At 32.6% G+C, this 13,954-nt stretch overlaps 1 protein-coding gene across 1 annotated transcript; it reads right to left on the reverse strand.

The window, feature by feature from the left end:
• Positions 1-12,551: 12,551 nt before the first annotated feature.
• LOC139495310 (myb/SANT-like DNA-binding domain-containing protein 4) lies at positions 12,552-13,954 on the reverse strand. Its single transcript, XM_071283617.1, has 3 exons — positions 13,835-13,954; positions 13,501-13,714; positions 12,552-12,913 (listed from the first exon to the last, which is right to left on the reverse strand). The coding sequence occupies exons 1-3, from the start codon at positions 13,952-13,954 to the stop codon at positions 12,552-12,554; spliced, it is 696 nt and encodes a 231-aa protein (XP_071139718.1).

Here is a 13,954-nt window from a genome sequence, read left to right on the forward strand (position 1 = left end):
ATATATGAATGAAAGCTTTCAAGGGAATGCTTATTTCGTTACGTGTACGTTTCAAATTCGTATAATATGTCATTAAAATGACGTTAAGGAGGTAGGTGCTATTTTATTTTAGATTTCGTTGCATTTATCGAACATTTATGGATTTTAGAAAGTCAATATGGCGGGAAACTCCTTAGTTACGACCTGTCAGTTGTGAGGCATGTGATGGTGATTACAGTAGCCTTTTACACAACAAATGTTAATAAATATCGAGAATATTTGTCTTCAGAATTATAAGGATTAACAGTTGGAAAGCAGGTCACGGTTTGACCCCAAGTTTATCAGCAACAATAGAGTCACGTGACCGTGAAAATTCAGTAAAAAACGGATGAGACAAACCTCATTTTAACTCACTGAATACTATTGTCGTAATAAAAACTTATTGACCTAACTAATCTTGAGTATCCATAGTTTATTCTTGTCAAAGCTCACACATCAAATCAAAGTCCTTTATTCTTTATTTTATCTGCAAACTTGGAGTTTGGGTGAAAATTGTCAAGTCTCCTGAACAAAAAATCTAAATATTTACGAGGAAACTAAAAATGATGGGCTGAATTTAAATTTAATAAAGCATCTCATTAAGACAAACACTCGATATGAATATCTCGGCAATAGAATGTTGGATACGCAAACGTCAAATTGATTTCAAACCGAAGCGGTGGTTTTTATGCCGATTTGTGCAAGTGGTTATCTCCCCTCAATATCACCAGTCAAAAATAAAAACCCAGCAAAATGCATAAAAATTAAAAAAGGAGCCTAACTTTACAAAAATTAGAAAGAAAATAAACGAAACTCGATTAATAACTATGTTATGATAATATAAAGAAGAGATACTTTCCCCTATTTTTCAGAGAAGGACTAATTAAATGTAAAATTTATATTAAAAGACAAAATATTACTGCAGAAAAAAAATAACAATATTATTCAGAAAGGTGGATAATGACACCTACATGTAAAATTAAAAACCTAGCTATATTGAAAGAAATTATTGAGATCTGGCGGATGAAAATATATACTACATGCAGAATTTTTTTAAACACTTCTTATTATATTTAATGCAATAAAACATAGTTTATACAATTTCAATAATCTTTGTGAAAATTGATATAATTATTAAATAAATAGTACTGATCATATATATTTTATATTCTATAAAGTGTGACCAAGAGTCTCAACAAATTTCTTCAAATTAAGAGAGCCTTTAAACTCAAGCCTATGTTTCTTAGTTGAACAGTAAAATACAAAAAAGGGATTTATAAGTTTTATACCAAAAATATTGAAATAAATTCTGTAAAAAAAATATATGCTTTAAATTATAAGTGAAAGTGACACAATTTTGAATTTCAGAATCATTATTATTGTAAAATTAAACTATTAGATTAGCTTGCACAGTAGCCCTTTGTCTTATTTTTCAGGGTATTTTATAGATTATGAAAGTAAACTTTTTGGAAAAAATGGGGCTTCTTCTCTTGAACAAGCTTCTAAAAATAATTACATATTTATAAACAAAGTATTGTATATATACTTTACCTGAATACTAGTAATAGGAAATGAAATGAAACTGGGGGGACAAATTTTGTGCATGATCAAAGATGCTTAAATTTGACAAGAATTTGCCATTTGAATAAATTCAATTTTGTAAGAACACATCTCTATGAATAAACTTCTTGTTTGGCTGACTTGGCTTGATCAGCTAGTTTTTGCTCTTATTACTATAAAATTGAGAATGGAAATATAGCTTACTAAGTAAAGAAATAATAATATAAGCAAGATTTTATTAACTGACCTTCATTTTCTTTTTTCATATGTTTTTTTCCTACAGAATTTTCTTTGCAATGCATTTTCTATTGCTATTTTTGTGCTTTTGTCCATCCATACAGTAGGCTATCAATAGTTTGTCAGATCTGTCAGAATTTTCCAAGACGTTTAGCTTTAAACGCAATAAAGAAGATCTTTGTTTGTTGTTTCACTTTTCCAATGTGTAAATTTTTACTATGCACATGACCCTGACACATATTTTGTTATAAACGTTACATGACGTATGTTGAAAAAAGAAAACAATGTCACCGTCAATTTGTGTAGGGGATCAAAAGGGGATCAAAACGGGTTTAAGTTACTTTAAAATACAAGTATCGTATGGAATTGTGAAAATCCACAACTTTTAATCAAAATTTCATTCATGTCTTTAATAAAATCAATATTTTAGAGCACTTTAAAACAGGTACAATGAAAAGAAGCTAAACTTTACTGTTTTGAAGTAGAAACGTAGCTAAAACCAGATAAAAATTGACATGGCTGGTGGTCACTAAAATTGATGTATAAAAGTAAAAAATGATGGCTTCAAAACAGTGTATAGATTTGAAATAGGTTTCCCGGTTTCATTTAAGATTATAACCGTTCTTTTCTGTATTTGGATACGCAAACGTCAAATTAGGAAAAAATCGATTTTTTTTGGCGAACAAAAAAGATGGCTATTTTTTTTTAGAACTGACAGGATAAAGGAATAGCAATAACAAGCTATTTTTTGTAATGTTTGTATGTCGTAAAGAAATTATATTGGTCACAAAACCTACAAATTTTAAAATTTAATTGTAATAAAAGCATGACAAGTTGCAAAAAATACTTTAAACGTCAATCTTTTAGCCGATTGATTTGGCGGACTTTTTGACGTTACGGACGACTGTAGCGCCACCTAATTAATTCCCCCTGCTATTGTTGCTGATAAAGCTTGACGACAACGGACGTTTCCAAGGACTTGCTTTCCAACTGTAAACACATTTTTTCTAGAGGTTATTGATGTGTAAACAGGGTCTCTTACTCACAAACTTTACATAAAAGTCTATCTAGAAAAAATGTGTTTAATCCTATAGTATTGCCAAATGCTATGAAAATATATTGCCAAATACTAAGGTTTCATGTTGAAGGCCATACTCTATCCAATACGTGTTTACTTTTTACATATTGCGACTTGGGTGTTGAGTTTCCTTATTGGCACTGATACCACATCTTCTTCGAGGGCGGATCCAGCCATTTTAAAAAGTGGGGTTCCCAACCCTAGATAAGGGGGGGGGGGGGTGTGCTCCAACCATGATAGGTCCCAATTCAAATGCATTGATCGTTCAAAAACTTAAATGTAAATGCATTGAACCCCCCTGGGTCCGCCATTTTTCTTCTTTCTAAATACTAGTACGTTTAATCTTTTCATGAACTATATATCTCGCCAAAGCGACATTCATTGGTTAACAAAAACTTGACTAACATGAAAATCTTCTAAAATTAGACATTGGAATAAACATCTTCGTATACCAAACAATGACAACTTTCGAGTTCGTTGCATTAATGTCAAAAACATTGGTTTTAACCTCCTTTCTGCCATAGGGCCGATTTGGCCGATGCAGAAACAGTACCCTTGACTGCCAAGGATCGGCCCAAACATTATTCATGCGTTTAGGCGCGTCGTCACTTCCGTTTCTATTATGTTGTGCGATTGGTTGAAAACATTATAATGCAATATTGCAAAAATTATTCGGCAACTCTAATTCTTTTCATTGATATTCAGAACTTCTTTTATTTGGGAATTGTTATTAAGTACTTACGGAACAAATATTATTTCTGGTTTATCCTGCATAATTGCAATCATAGAGACACTTGAACAACTTTGATAGAGCAGGGATACAGGTAATCCCCTCTATCTTTTTAATGACGTCACAAAGGCGCACACAATTGACATTTTTTTCCGGTGAAAGACATAACCCAAAACGTGGTCTTTTATTTGAAATGCAAAATAAGGCTATCAGTATTTATCAAGAGTTAGAAAAAATGTCTCCTAAATATAAACGCTGGTTACCATTGTTACGACACGATGTTTAGAGAGTTATAAGCTGTTTTATGCAATGTCACGTTAGAAATTCTAAATCAATCAAATATTTATTTAAAAATCAATAGAGGAATGAAATACTTTATTGTCATTCAATAGAAATTATGAAACTAGAGACAAAGTATTATAACGTAATATTTGATGTCTCTAGTGACACTAACATGGATGTGAAATATGTATTATAAATATATCGATGAAAGCATAATGGTTAGATAGGAGCAAACATTTGAAAGTCATTACTTATGACACTTCTTGTAAAGGATCTCTATTCGAGTGATCATCAACAACTGCATCAGGAGAACACTTTTTAATTAATAAAATTACCTGGTTGGGATACAAAATATAAGTTTGCACTGATCATTTGCACATTATGTCTGCGCATGCTTTGAATCAATCGTTTCATTTAAGCTGTTTAAGTATGCCACTTCAAGGTTTATGCAGATATATCAATTGAAAAGGGGCATATATTTTTTATTGAGGTAGAAATATATAAAGTACGACAAAACCTGTGCATGTTTACAAGCAGCTGTTCTGTTTCAATGAATGTTTACTCTTGTTTTTAACATTTTCACCTCCATTAAGAAAACGATACTTCGAGTTGGGCATCCGTGAACTATGGACACATTCTTGTTTTCATATAATTTGTTGGTTATTATGACGTTTGAATAATTCACCAATATTTGCTTAACAGGCTGAGTTTCGTCGAGCCAAACAGTTAGCAACACATTCATACCTTTACTTAACTAAACCAAAAACAACAATTAAACCTTTCAGGGACTTTCTTGGTTTTTAAGCATTTTTACCTCCATTACGAAAATCTGTACCCTATTCAATATGTCTGCAGTAAAAGGGCTTATCAGGGATGGATTCATCAATTTTAAATGGTATTCCCAACCAAGAATAAAGAGATGTGGTTCAAACCATATGTCCTAATTCAAATTCATTGATCGTAAAAAAGGCGGTCCAAAGCCCTGAATCCCCTATTGGATCCGACAATGCTTATTGATATCATCTATGAGTAACCAAAAGTTTTAATCAGTATCAAGAGTACAGAAACAAAATCTTCGTTCGACTTGCAGCAAGAACTCGTATTATTACTAGTAGCAGAATGTTGACATGCATATCAATAATGTGGTCATTTTTATAAATTTCCTGTTTCCCAAACATTAAATTTTTGAAAAAACTAAGGATTTTCTTATTCCAGGCATAGATTACCTTAGCCGTATTTGGCACAACTTTTTGGAATTTTGGATCCTCAATTCTCTTTAACTTTGTACTTGTTTGGCTTTATAAATATTTTGATATGAGCGTCACTGATGAGTCTTGTGTAGACGAAACGCGCGTCTGGCGTACAAAATTATAATCCTGGTACCTTTGATAACTAATTAGCTCTCTGCTTTTTTGGTCCAAATATGGACGATAACTCATGGTGTTAGGTTGGAGTAGTTTTATCTCATACTCAACGATGATTTAAATCTACAGTATGACAACCGGCACAACATAACTCGATGCGTAATAATAATCAATGCAGTGAAATCTGTCTAAACACAATTTTGATTTAAAAAAAACTGATTTTACGAAAATACATAATGGTATTGTTTTTTTTTATTGGATTCATTAAAAGAAAATTCAAATGTATGGTATGTGTCAATAAGACAGTAAAAAAACAACCGGAAACATGTGGAAATTAATAATCGGTTACAATACGATACTTATAATTAAAAGACATCGGAAAATTATTTTAGATCCTGCTGTTTCTATAGAAAAGTAAAACAATACCTAAAAAATACTAAAACGAGGAATGACAGATCATGTCTGTGGCGAATAAAACCATACATTTCATCAAAGCGGATCGCCAGGCAACTAGAAAAAAATATAAACAGCTCATTGTTTTATGCCAGTAATTGTTCTTATCGTGTGATTATGAACATATATATCATGTTAAGGAGGGGTATTTGCGAAAAATACAAGTCGAGAGAATGTTGAATTTCGCGAGCCGTAAGAAAATAGTGAGTGTGTAAAGTAACAATTCCGTGTAGAGTGAAACTAGTCTCAACTGAATCTCTTTGAGACTTCATATTTTGTTCCGTTTTGGTGGATGCTCGTTTTAATCAGGTTCACGTTTGATTTGATTGGACTTGCATGTACGAACAACATGTTTTGTTCAGACAGATTTTCGGTTTAGAAACATAAATTTATTGCTATCTAGCATTTGAAATATCTGTTTTTATGCCCCAGCTATGGTTATTATGTTTTTCTATCTGCACGGCTGTTCGTCCGTCCGTTCATTAGTCTGTAACGCTTTAGGCTAAAGTTTGTGTTCAAGGTACTTTGATGAAATTGAATTCCAATTAACTCGACAAATATACAAATGTTCCAATTTTGTGCTAAATTAGAGCTTTTACTCAAATTTGGCAGAAATAATACTTCGAGTGGGGCATCCGTGTACTATGGACACAGTCTTGTTGCCATATAAGTTGTGGTTATTATGACGTTTGCATAATTCATCAATATTTGTTTAACAGGCTGAGTCTTGTCGAGCCAAACAGTTTGCAACAAATTAATACCTTCACTTAAGACAAGATCGAATACGAGTCTCGCAAAACACAGTTTATATGAAAACACATGATCACTTTATCAGAATAATCTAGTCCCTTCTCGTACAAGTTTACCGAAGACGAGTCTCGTAAATTACGGTTGATATCATCACATAATTCGAATAATTCAGTCCCTTCTTGTATTTGCGAGGTTAATTGTCCAAGGACACAGTTATCGACCCTTATATACATTCATATACACATTCCGGATCGTAATTTCAATGTATTGATAAACTTACATTAATTTTGATAAACATACGATATTTGCTAAACTAAAACCAAAACAAACAAATAAATCTTTCAGGAAATTTTTTGATTAGTTAAATCGACCTGACCCGCCGGACATCAGTAAACGGATCTTAATTAACATTCTAAATTTTATGGCACTTCCGAGTTTGTATTGTTAATACGAAAATAATTACACTATATTTATGTTTCCTTAGAATCCGTAATTTTGATTGGCTTACAACAATTGTAATAATTCAATAGCATATCTTGCTTAAGAATTGAATGCTACTTTATATAATTTTATTGGAGTTTAAAAAGATGAAAACAACGTGTAATAAATTTCAAGTTCCTCGTTAAGATAGTGGAGAGGTCAGGCATTTGCCGCAATTAAAAATTTTCTCTATTCTTTATATTGTTTGCCATTTATTCTGCACATGTAATCCATTAAAATCTATTCTTTAAATCCAAGTCACTCAATTAACCTTTTTTTTAAACAATGTGTATAATTGAAAAAGTATCTATCTGAAGGAACTCTGTTTCATGACGCATCACATTTTAAACTTGTTGACACCTCCCCCCCCCCAAAAAAAAAGCTCAAACAAACAAAACAAACAAAACAAATAAAAAAAGAAAAAGAAAAAAAAAAAAGAAAGTAAATTTTAATTAAAATCTATTTTGTGAAAAAAAATAACTGACATTACTTGCAGCGTAGAATAACAGACAATAGAATTTAAAACTGAATCCATAATTCGAGAATATAAATTAGATAATATTTACTGAAACAAACATTATGCTTTTACAAATAAATATATATTAGAGTTGGTGATTGGTTTCCAATAATAAAAGTACGTGATCAATATAAAACCATCATACAGATATTGGACTGCAATCTCTGTACTTTAATTGAAGTTAAAAGCGTATTTTTACAGTTTTGCTCTCTTTACTGATACACACACACTTGAAACAAAAATCAGCTGGCCCCTAAATAAATATATATATATACTAGTTCAGTGACAATGAACGCCATACTAAACTCCAAATTGTACACAAGAGACTAAAGTTAAAAATAATACAAGACTAACAAAGGCCAAATGCTCCTGACTTGGGACAGGCGCAAAATTGCGGCGGGGTGAAACATGTTTATGAGATCTCAACCCTCCCCCTATACATCTAGCCAATGCAGAAAAGTAAACGCATAACAATACGCGCATTAAAATGCAGTTCAAGAGAAGTCCGAGTCTGATGTCAGAAGATGTAACCAAAGTTACTAAGGTACATGTTTACAAGCAGCTGTTCTGTTTCAATGATGTTTACTCTTGTTTTTAATATTTTCACCTCCATTAAGAAAACGATACTTCGAGTGGGGCATCCGTGAACTATGGACACATTCTTGTCTCATATAATTTGTTGGTTATTATGACGTTTGCATAATTCACCAATATTTGCTTAACAGGCTGAGTTTCGTCGAGCCAAACAGTTAGCAACACATTCATACCTTTAATTAACTAAACCAAAAACAACAATTAAACCTTTCAGGGACTTTCTTAATTTAATAAATTGACTTGACCTGCCGGACATCGGTTAAAAGAGCTTAATAAAACTTTTAAATTGTATGACACTGCCGATTTTCTAATATTAATACGTTAATAATTACACTATATGTATGTTTCATTTGAATCCATAATTTTGATTAGCTGACCACAATTGTGAAGCACTCCATTATCATATTTTCATTAAGAATTGAATGCTACTTTAGATAATTTTATTGGAGTGTAAAAAGATGAAAACAACGTGTAATAAATTTCAAATTCCTCGTTAAGCCCCGGATAGTGGAGAGGTCAGGTATTTTCCGCCATTACAATTCTGCACATTTTATCCTTTAGAATCTATTCTGTAAACCCAAGTCACTCCAATAACCTTCAATTTAACAATGAGTATAATTGAAAAAAGTATCTATCGGAAGGAACTCTGTTTCATGACGCATCACATTTTAAACTTGTTGACACCTCACCCCCCTTCCCCCCCCCAAAAAAAAACCCCAACCAAACAAACAAACAAACAAACAAACAAACAAACAAACAAACAAACAAACAAACAAACAAACAAAACAAAACAAACAACAAATAAAACAAACAACAAATAAAGCAAACAACCCCCCCCCAAAAGAACATTAGAAAACAACAGAAAAAGAAAAAAAGGGGGAGTTAATTTTTAATTTAAATTTATTTTGTGAAAAAAAACCAGACAATTCTTGCAGCGAAGAATAGCAGACAATAGAATTTCAAACTGAATCCATAATTAAAGATTTTAAATTAGATATATATTGTTTACTGAAACAATAACTATGCAATTACAAATAAATATAATATAAGAGTTGGTGATTGGTTTCCAGTAATACGAGTACGTGATCAATATAAAACCATCATACAGATATTGATCTGCAATCTCTATACTTTAATTGAAGTTAAAAGCGTATTTTTACAGTTTTGCTCCTCTTATTAATTGTATTAGTGCAAATACGGAAATCTTCAAATTCTAGTGAAAACATTTCTTATTGTTTACTAATTGCATGGTTTTGAAGGAATTTAAAACTAGAGTAATATTAGGATCATCCAAATAAACATAATATATAGCGGTAAGTAAATTTTTTCCTTTAAATTGACCGAGCGGATTTCAGAATTTACTTTCATTAATCCACATTTATACTTAGTTTTCATACCTTCCAAAAATATAATTTGAAATAATGAAATTAAATCGTTTCCTAAATACGCTTCGAACCTGTACCGAATCATGCAGCTGAGTGGTCCACAGTCCCCCCCCCACGTTTCAATGTCTTGGTATAATGATTCATACATAAAAAAGAAGATGTGGCATGTTTGTCGTCAATATTTTGTTTCTTAGATATCGAATTAGTGAATTATTTCAGTTTGTATATGTATTTTACCAGACAAACAATATGAAAATTTTTTAGATTCATTTTTGTTTTTTATTTAAACATTTTATATATTCTATGATGTAGTCTGCTTTTTAGGAAACGATTCAGTTATGTATTACGAGATTCTAATATTTGTATTTTCTTTCAGTTTGTATCGCAGTTAATCTTGTGATCTAACAAACGCTACTTTTTTTTTTAAATTAAGCACTATTTTTAGGCATTTTGATCAACACACAGCTCTATTTGCGGTATAGTAGAATAGTTTAAATCATATTTATTAATAGTGGAATGGGAAACGATTTATTGCAACTTGTATTAATTCCTTTCCACTTTGCGGGTGCGAGTACTGCCTTGTACTAGATGTAGGGACGTTAGCATACTCTTTTACGAAATCTACAAAGGTGTCTTTTACGTGCAAAATATATGGCTCTCTCTTAACACGGATTATGCCATGCCCTTCCAACGGACTATCAACTTGTACATGTATCTATAAAATAAAAAAATTTCAGTTATCGACATAATATAATTTTCTAATCTGAGTGTTAATTCCGCAATATTTGGCAAAATTTTATCGCATATATATATATGTGACAGGCATTTTCTTAATTTAGGCATCTTGTAAAATGACTGAAATTTTTAGGCATTTTATAAAATGCCTGCATGATTTAGGCATTTTACAAATTGACTATTGGACTCAAACTGAATGCACTGTACTCAAAATTTAACGACTTGAAATATTAAATAGATAATTTTATTCTATCATTAATTATAGCATGCAATTTAAACAGTTACAGTTTTATAATTGTAATTAAATCATTTACATTAACACTGAGGATGACAATTATTTGTTGCTACATTGTACATGTAATGTTTGGATGACAGCGACTGTAACACATTGTCCTTACATTTTGCAAAGACAACGTTTAGTGTTACATCTAGTCTTACCACTAGCACTACAAGTTTTAATTGAACCAACTACTTCTAAATATTTTTAGAGAAGTAGTTTAAAAAAGAAAGTTAAGGTAAAGAGAAATAAATTTCACTGTTAATACAATTTTTGCTCTTTTTGCATTATATATTCTACCTTCGAATTTCAAATATTTTCTATTTTCTATATAGAGATACATGTAAGACAAGTTTCCCTGACCTCAAGATTTGCGTATGAAAACGAACAGTTATTTTCTAAAGAGTCTCATTGAAAAGTATTTTTCATTTACTGATATTTCATGCAGTTGTTAAATGGAATATATAGTTACCAAAGGTACCAGGGGCCTGTTTATCGAAGCTCTCTTAGGATTAGGACGTGTCCTAAGACCAACTTAGGAGACATCTTAGTCCAAAGTGGGTTTATCAAACATGTCGCAACTTAGGAAAATTCTAGGAATTGTCCTAACTTTAGGATACCAATTTAAGTGTCTTAAGATGGACTTAGGATGGTCCTAACTTTAAGATAGATTTAGGACGGTCAATTTATAAACAAACATGGCTGCCGCATATATACGTCTAAGAAGAAGAGCATATAATATTCGTCGGAATAGACTTATTAGGGACTATGATAATCCGCTGGACTATCTTGATGACTATGACATTGTCCGCAAGTATAGATTGTCCCGTCCATTGATAATAGACCTTTGTAGAATGTTTGACAATGATTTGAAACGGCCTACAATGAGATCATGAGCATTCCCAGTATCATTGCAGATAATGCTGGCGTTGCGATTTTATGCAACTGGAAGTTTTCAACTCGTGAATGCAGATGTCAACAATATATCTAAGTCAAGCGTCTCAAACATTACCCGGGATGTAACCCAATGCGTAGTAAGAGTATGTCAACAGTATGTTGTAATGCCTACAGACCCAGTAGAGTTGCAAAGTGTAATGCAAGGATTCTATAATGTTGCAAATTTCCCTAATGTTGTAGAGGCAATAGACGGCACACATATTAGAATTAGAGCCCCGTCGGTAGATGAACATATCTATGTGAACAGAAAGAATTACCATTCCGTTAATGTTCAAGGTGTGTGTGATTCGGATATGAAGTTCATGAATATAGTTGCCAAGTGGCCAGGTGCAACCCATGATGCGTTTATCTGGGCTAACTCTAACATTAGTGAAATGTTCGAAAACCGAACAATAGGACACGGGGGGCTGTTAGGTGACAGTGGATATCCATTGAGGCCTTGGCTTCTCACACCTGTTCTTAATCCAGGGACAACAACAAAGATACAACGAAGCACACATGCAGACAAGAAGCATTGTTGAGAGAAGCTTTGGTTTGCTGAAATCGCGTTTCCGGTGCATAGACACAAGTGGTGGCACACTACTGTATACCCCAAAGAGATGTTGTGACATTGTTATCGCTGTTGTTGTATTGTACAACATGTGTATAATACATAGAATTCCATTACCAGCAGAAATTTTGAAGACCTTTGACGTCTGGGCAGACAACACTACAATGGTAATTTGAACGACGGAGCTGCTGTGCGGCAGATTTTGACGCAAAATAAAAAAAAATATAAAACTGTTTTCAATTCTCATTGTAAAAAAGGGGGAGGTTATTAGCATTCCCATATTTATGTGCATGTTCCAAGTCAGAAAACTTGTAATTAAGTGCATATACATTTGGTCTTTCCAATTCAGTATATTGTAGAGATATTTTCTGCAAACACATTTAATGTACAACAGAACGTGAATATAACATTTATTCATATATCTGTTTTTGTGTTTATTTGATTACTAAATACAGATGTAAAATTAAAACTTTGATTTACAACAGGAATTTACCAGAAGCTTAAATAAATCAAATAACTAAATACATAAGTATGACATTAACATGATGTATTTATATGCAAAACATTTTTACAACACAAGAGTTTTAGCTTGACGGATTGTCTTTTTCTACACTGGTTGATGGTGTATCTGCTACACCCATTTGTGTCATGCTAATATTGAGCTTTGCCATATAAAGCTGATGCTTTTGTTGTTCAGTTACTAGCCTTTGTTTGTCGATTTCTAGTCTAAGCTGTTCAATGTGTAGTCGTTGTTTTTCAACATGGAGACGTTCCTTTTCTACTTTCAGTCGTTCACCTTCTATTTCTACCAACTTACAATCCTCTGGTGATGGTTCGCTATATTTCCCCTTCGAGGATTTGGAAGATGAAGCACCAGAAGAAAACGAATTGCCACACAAATTTTGTCTGGTACACCTTGCTTCATTAAATGAAGAGTAGGACATGTCTGAAATGATTAACAAAACGTCAAAATAATGAATAATAAATGCATAGTTTCTGTATTTGTAAGGTCGAAATGCAGATGGTAACTGCTCAAAAAGGGGGGGTGGCAAGATCAATCGGTGTGTTTTATTAAACGAAATACTGAAAAAACCCATACATTTGTCATATACAACAAAATCAAAATTAAATTATAAGAGAACAAGGTATAATATATGAACTTGCAGTCTCTATAAGACATGCAATCAGAACTACCAAAACAAAGACCTACATAGGAGTGACAGATTGATGAATGTTTCAGTAATACCTCTTAAAGGCCAAATCGAATCAACACAAATAACGCACGGTGGTTTAATTATAGATTGACTGCTGTTTGTTTTACATCCAGTGGCAAACATTTCATGAACGATCAGGACAACTGATAAGAAGACTTGTGAAATGTTTGCTGTTGAATTGTTATAAAGAAGCGGGTATGCAATTTGTATCTTAAATGTGTTTTCCTGCAATTAACAGACAGAATATGTAATATATACTACACAAAAGTATGTATGTATATTTTTTACTTTCAAATAAAATAAAATAAAAAAAGCTTACCATTTTCATTTGAAGAGTCCGAATCTCTTGTCTGTGTAAGTTCTTCAGCGGGCACTCCATCAAATTCCTTTCCAGGACAGGTGTCAATACCTCCGTCTATTCCATCTATGGGGGTGTTGCCTATTATTGCTACAACTTTATCCTGTAATGGAGTTAGCTCTTCAGGAGGTGGTCCACCACCAGTTTTCCTGGATTCTCTGCGTATTCGAGAGGCCTGCTTTTTAGCAATACTCGTGTACGTGCTCCATTTCTTTCTAATTTCATCTACCGTTCTTTTGTGGTCGGTGTTGGTTGCATATACTTTACTGCAGATGGAATCCCAAGCCCTTTTCTAAGCACTATTAGTTGCAACATTTGAACGCTTACTAAATAGCAAAGTCTTGTCCTTTTCAATTTCGTCTAGGAGAGTCTGTAGTTCAGCATCTGTAAAATTCGAATTTCGTCTCTTGCTCAT

The sequence above is a fragment of the Mytilus edulis genome, chromosome 11 (assembly GCF_963676685.1).
Source record: "Mytilus edulis chromosome 11, xbMytEdul2.2, whole genome shotgun sequence".
Lineage (NCBI taxonomy): Eukaryota > Metazoa > Mollusca > Bivalvia > Mytilida > Mytilidae > Mytilus > Mytilus edulis.

Excerpts from the sequence above, each read along its gene's own strand:
- LOC139495310 (XM_071283617.1), bottom strand. The coding sequence starts at position 13,954 with ATGAGCAAGAGACGAAATTCGAATTTTACAGATGCTGAACTACAGACT. Across the intron at positions 13,715-13,834 it reads ATGTTGCAACTAATAGTGCT|GCCTCTCGAATACGCAGAGA; the intron begins TAGAAAAGGGCT and ends GCTAAAAAGCAG. Across the intron at positions 12,914-13,500 it reads GGACTCTTCAAATGAAAATG|ACATGTCCTACTCTTCATTT; the intron begins GTAAGCTTTTTT and ends TAATCATTTCAG.